Below are 6000 nucleotides of genomic sequence, written 5' to 3'. Positions count from 1 at the left end.
TGTTCCACTAATGGTTGTAAAAACAAATTAAGGAAATTAAAATAAGTGGGACTTAAAAGCCTCCTGTCAGCCTAACCTTTGTTCTGTAAGTATTTTTGTTGTTATTAATAAAACATTTTCACTTAATTCAGTTTGAAATTTGCTCAGTGCTAGAGGCCGAAAACCAAAATGTAATTCACAATGGAAGATATTAATAAAAACACTTGGGAACGAATAAAGCAATTACTACATATCACACAGAGATGCATAGGCAGCATTGGTCTGCACTTGGTTTATATCCAACATTGCTTGAGTCTTCTATGGAAGGTAATCTTCTGATAGCCAATGTTTATTCCATTACTCAGTTCATAGTATCACTTCTTGGCCACTTCTGGAGTCTAGTCATTTACACCAAAATCTTCCTTAGAAACAAATTTCAAAGGGGAAAATCATTTTTTTTTATTATTTGTCTGATTTTCATTCCTTCCTGCACTAAACTTGATAGATAGTTGTGAAATACCAAAGAAAAAAAACAATAGATTTCTGTGCTGTGTGTCCACTTAAGTCCAGATTTGGGCCTCAACCCATCTGGAAGGGGAGAAAGGCAAGAACCACCTTCATGAAAGATTTCATCAAAGCATTACTCAGTGGCATTACAATGTTAATAAAATTTCTTTATCTGAAACTATAATTTAATATTCATGTATCTAATTTACATGTGACAAAGAAGCATATTCTAAAATTAGAGTGTAACCAGCAAACTATTGACTACTATAAACAATACGAAAAAACACAACCCAAACATTTCTAAGTAAATAAAAAGATACAACTCTTAACCGGGGAATGATTTTAGTTGCTGATACTGCTTTAAACATAGCTGTAATTATGGCTTGAAAAATCTGTTCAAGCGCACAAGCATTTCTGTGTGGAAGGAGTCTTGTGTATATACATAAAGTCCAAGGGTATACTACCAAAATCCCGCTTATTCATTTATAGTTGGTACAGTAGAAACAGTGAATGCCTTAATTTTGTAGGGGGGGGGGGGGATCAAACCAATATTTAGAAATGGTTTCTGATCTAGATAATGTTTTCCCCATGAAAACAGAAACAAAATGCCATTTCCTTAATACTGAGATGCTGCACAGTGAAAAATGCACTTATTGTAAAAATACAATTGAGTGTTAGCCTGCAGCCGTCCTTTTGAAACATTAGTGTCCTTAATACCTATGGCAACTGTGTATTATGCTGAAATTGAGAAATTATATGCATTTTAAATAAAAACAGAGTAACTACGTACAGAACAAACAGTGAATCTTAACAGAATCAACATGCACTAACCCTACTCTTATGCAAAATTAATTTCTTCCAGAAAATTGCATCCAACCTTTGGCCTTCCACAAAGGTATATAGGTGTTGTCCCCTGGTAATACATTTGGACTTTTGTATTCAAATACCAGTATGTTAGCCCAACATCACAAAATGTTCTGTCCCACTGGTATATCCTTTAGCTGCCCTTGGGCTTCCATAGAAACTGCTCTCACATAGTCACTTTTATGCAGCTTTTCGTGAGCCTCACTGAAAGTCTCCACAGTTCTATACAAATAAGCCTTCTTATTCATCTTCTTCTGGTTCCTGTAATACAATGGGTGCTTCTTCTTTTAAACAAGCACTAAAGAAGCTCAGAATTGTGCTATAAAGGTGGTATTTACTCTTCTCCGATGTGATATAATGACCTTCATCTGGGTAGATCTAGAAGAAAAGTAGAAAGAAATAAGACTTTAAAAATCAGGTGATATGTGTCTCTAGGATTTGTTTAAAATGTTTCTGCATCAATACTAAATGAACGTATTAGATGATATTCAGCCTCACCAAAGGCTCATAAAATGCAAAACAAAATCCATTTTCTTGATATTTTAAACGAGCAATTCATAGCATTCACTAAAACCTAAGCGCTAGAAGTATTTTCTCACATTTTATTTAAAATTGCCTTTCCCATTCACATTTTCAAGATGGTTTAAAGGAAATAGTTTGTATCAAATATTGATGGAAACAATGCAAGACCTTAGAACAACGTGGTATCCAGCATGATCAGAATACTGATCTAAAATTACTTATATATACATATATACTTATACATACATATATATGGAAGTAGACTTGTTTTTATAGGAAACAATCGATTACGTTATGCCATATGTCTGTATTTGTATATCTAGTATTTGCCTGCCAACCCCCGAAATATGGCAACTTTTATTTATTGTTACCTGTTTAACTTTGACTGGATCTCAATCTACGGATCTTGAACTTGGTGGCAAAGCCGAGGTAGCCTCCCTGTCCGGCCTACCCCTCGGCTAGTTAGGGCAAAACACCCAGGTCCCCTGGACACCCAATCTAGGCAACCTCTGAAGGAAATGGGTCAGAGAAGTCTCTCTCAGTGTATCTGAAACCATATTTTCTTTATTTCTAGGCCATTATAATTCCCCTCCCCACATCAAATTGAATCTTAGGTGAGTGTTTTAATTAATGGCCTTCACCCCTGAATGGGGTGCCTGGGGCGTATACCAATTTTTTGTTTTCCCTAACTGATTATCATGACCACCTATTTAACACCACACCATCCCAATTTGCCCTGCAACAGTATAGGGTAGGCAAAAAACCCTCCTAGAACAGAAGAGGGAAAAAATTCCTACCCGGCCCCCTAATGGCAACCAAATATACTGTTTAATGGGCGGGAGTGATGGGTCGACGATCAGCTTCAGAATGAGGAAGGGGGTCGGCCAGAGCTGAGAGCCTGGCTCCGCCCCCTTCCCGATAGTTCCAACCGGAACTAGAATTCTCTCTTTTGAAGGTGGAGGCAAACTCCTCTCCCTCCTCTTCTAGTATTTCCAAGGGTTCGATATGACCTTCAGTTGCATTGCATTTTTTTGTGTTCTGAGACTTGATAAGAAAGACAAAATATGATTCTTAATGCAATAGCTAAAGCTCCTTATTAAAATTGAAATGTCTCATCAATATTTTCTTTAAAGGATTGGTATATATGCAACTGGTGTTGGGTGTTCTTCAGAGTACATTCCTGATCTCTCTCTCTCTCTCTCTCTTATAGGCAAGTCCTCTCCATCTTATAATGGTCTCCGATTCAGCAGTATCTCACAATGTATCACAATCTCTGTATTGTCGAAGGCTTTCATGGCCGGAATCACTCAGTTCTTGTGGGTATCACAATCTCATTTGTATTATCTGTTTCTCCGAATTTTACTCTTTTTATTCCACAAACAAATATGTCTGCTTCATATGTTTAATTAGACAAGAATTAACTTTAAAACAGACATGTAGGTTTGGTGAAATAATTAACTCCACTATTCAAGAAGTGTTAACTCATTTCTGGGATCTTATTTATTTAATGCAGTGGTTCTCAACCTGTGGGTCTCCAGATGTTTTGGCCTTCAATTCCCAGCAATCCTAACAGCTGGCAATGGCTGGGATTTCTGGGAGTTGTAGGCCAAAACACTGGAGGTGTTTAGTCTTAAATGACTATATCCAAATTTTCCACATGAGGAAGTGATCATTATTAGTATAATGATGGGAAGATAACACAGACAAACTAGCTTCATCTAGATCAACAAGAATGGGGGGAAATGATTTTTATATATTTTTTTCTAATTCTTCTGCTTTATAAATAAATCATTTATGTATTCATTAGATCTGTAACCAAATATGAGACTGAAGGAACAACTGAAGTAATCTATAATCATCAATAAAATAGAAATAAAATACAGCTGCTAATTTTAAGAAAGCTCTCTTCTTGGCAGTTAGGTACTGAAAGCCTGCCTTCTTCACTTGTTGAAGGTATATCACACAGATGCAGACGCTTAGCAGAAAGCACAGAAGCAAAAACTATATTACTCCAGGTGTTTAGTCTTAAATGTCTATATCTCAATTTTCCACACGTGAAGTGATTGCTGTCTGTCTAATCCTCAAGGAGCTTAAAATGTATAATGCCACATTGTTGTTTTTTTAAAAAAAAAAAACTTGATGAAGAAATAAGAAGTATTTTCATAATATTATTCTGAAAGTTTCTACTGTCCTACATTCTGTATTGTATTGGCACTGCAGTGTGAATTTGATAGAACTGTCTTCTCCTCTGCAATTCCTGTACAATATTCCAAATTGGCTAGAATCCAACCCCAGAAGGTGTCCCAGCCCAATTTATCAGGTGTTTGGGGTACATAAGGTGCTGAAGTGGAGAATGGAGGTTTCTCTCTCTAAATTCCACTGAGAAATATTTACTCAACAGACATACTCCTTTGGTTCAGTTTACTTCTTTGGAGAGGGAACATGATACATTTTGAACATATATATATATATATATATATTAGGGCTGGGCGGTTTCGTTTCGTAATTTCGTAATTTGTTAAAAATTCGTTATTTTTTTTATAACGAAGCGATAACGAACCATTCAGGAGCAACTTAAAAATGAAACGAATTTTTAAATTCCTTTCATAATTGTTTCGGATTCGTTTTGTATTCGTTTTGTTATCGTTTTGAAATCGTTTCGTTATTATTTCCGCATGTCTGGGGCAAGTTTTATAGTTGTTGTTTGTTTAATCAGTGAAAAAAATTATAAATATCACACCAACAGTCAACAACAGAGGGAGAGGGAAGCTTCAGAAGTTCCCCCTGTCCCATTTGGAGGTTTTTTAGCGTATTGCGCGGTCGCGTCCGCCATTAACGAATCGATTCGTAATTGTTTCGTAATTGTTTCGTATTGTTTTGTAATTTACGAAATTTCATAAATATCGAACTTTTTAAAAGAAAAATTTCAGAATTCTTTTAAAAATCGAAACGCAAAAACCCCCCAAAAACGAATCAATTTTAGAAACAAATTTTTCCATTGTTACCCAGGCCTAATATATATATATATTATATATATATATATATATGATATTGCTTAATCAATAGATTATATTAGTATCAATGTGTTTGCCAGCTATAGGTTACAAAGATTTATTACTCAAGATATTCAAATATATATTGTATATAAATAACAATTTGTAATATCTTTCAAACACCTGTAAGGGAAGAGAAGAGTATAACTTATCTTTTAAAATGGGTTAAAATTAAATATGTTGAAATATGCAGTAAGTCTCTGAAGTATTACATACCTGCATAGTGTAATTCACTCCAGCTTTTATTAGATGTTTAATTAATTCTGCTGAGTGTTGGAAATGGACTTTAGCTATGGGATAACAACATCAGAGTGTTAGTCAAAGGCATTATTAATGAGAATCAGACCCTTAAGATTAGCTGTCTCCCATCTTTGTTAAACAACAGGGATATGCATAAATATCTTTTCCTACTTTGTCCAAAAACATATTTCTTACAAGAGAACACTTATAACAGAGTGGGAATGAGGGAATGAAAGTGGCCTCTTTCCCACTTTATTTAAAGTTCAGATCTCATCTGAACTTTAAATAATTTACATGCTGCTTCATGCCTGTAAATCCTTAGTACAATAGAACGTTCTTACAGGCAAGCATGAATATTATTGCAACCCAAGATTGTCTTTCATAGGCCCCCTCTTCACTGGCTTTATATCCCAGGCTATCTGCTCTGAACTGGCTTATATGACTCTCCACTGCCATATAATCTGGGATAAACAGATAATCTGGGATCAGATTCTGGGATATAGGGCAGTGTAGAAGGAGCCAAGCTGCAAAATGAAGGATAATGTTTTTTTTTTCCCCTAGGATTGCAGAAATGTGTGAAAGATTCTGAATATGGAAGAAATTATGGATGCAAAAGTGTGGTCTACAGGCTGATGTCACTTCTAAGTTGCAAAAAATGTGCTAATGCATTCCCTAATGCACTTCAATATAAACAGATACATTGACTTGAATCCTTTTGCTGCTCTCAACTAGAGTAGTCCCTTTGAAACAGTGGGATTTATCAATGACTATTCATCTTCATATCAATGTTCTCTAGACGGTCTTTACTATGGTATTTGTAATAATTTAAAGCACA

General features: G+C 35.4%; 1 protein-coding gene across 2 annotated transcripts in view; it reads right to left on the bottom strand.

Moving 5' to 3' along the window:
- Positions 1-243: 243 nt before the first annotated feature.
- DPP10 (dipeptidyl peptidase like 10) overlaps positions 244-6000 on the bottom strand; it is a 685879-nt gene continuing 680122 nt past the window's right edge. For both annotated transcript variants that reach the window (XM_060775698.2, XM_067473093.1), the window contains exons 25-26: positions 5142-5215; positions 244-1728 (exon numbers count right to left, since the gene is read on the bottom strand). In XM_060775698.2, the coding sequence (XP_060631681.2) occupies positions 1591-1728; positions 5142-5215 (212 nt within the window). In that variant the 3' untranslated portion in view covers positions 244-1590. The remainder of the gene's footprint in view (positions 1729-5141; positions 5216-6000) is intronic.

Source organism: Anolis sagrei, chromosome 1 (genome assembly GCF_037176765.1).
Source record: "Anolis sagrei isolate rAnoSag1 chromosome 1, rAnoSag1.mat, whole genome shotgun sequence".
Taxonomy (NCBI): domain Eukaryota; kingdom Metazoa; phylum Chordata; class Lepidosauria; order Squamata; family Dactyloidae; genus Anolis; species Anolis sagrei.
This window is presented reverse-complemented; position numbering and strand designations above follow the sequence as displayed.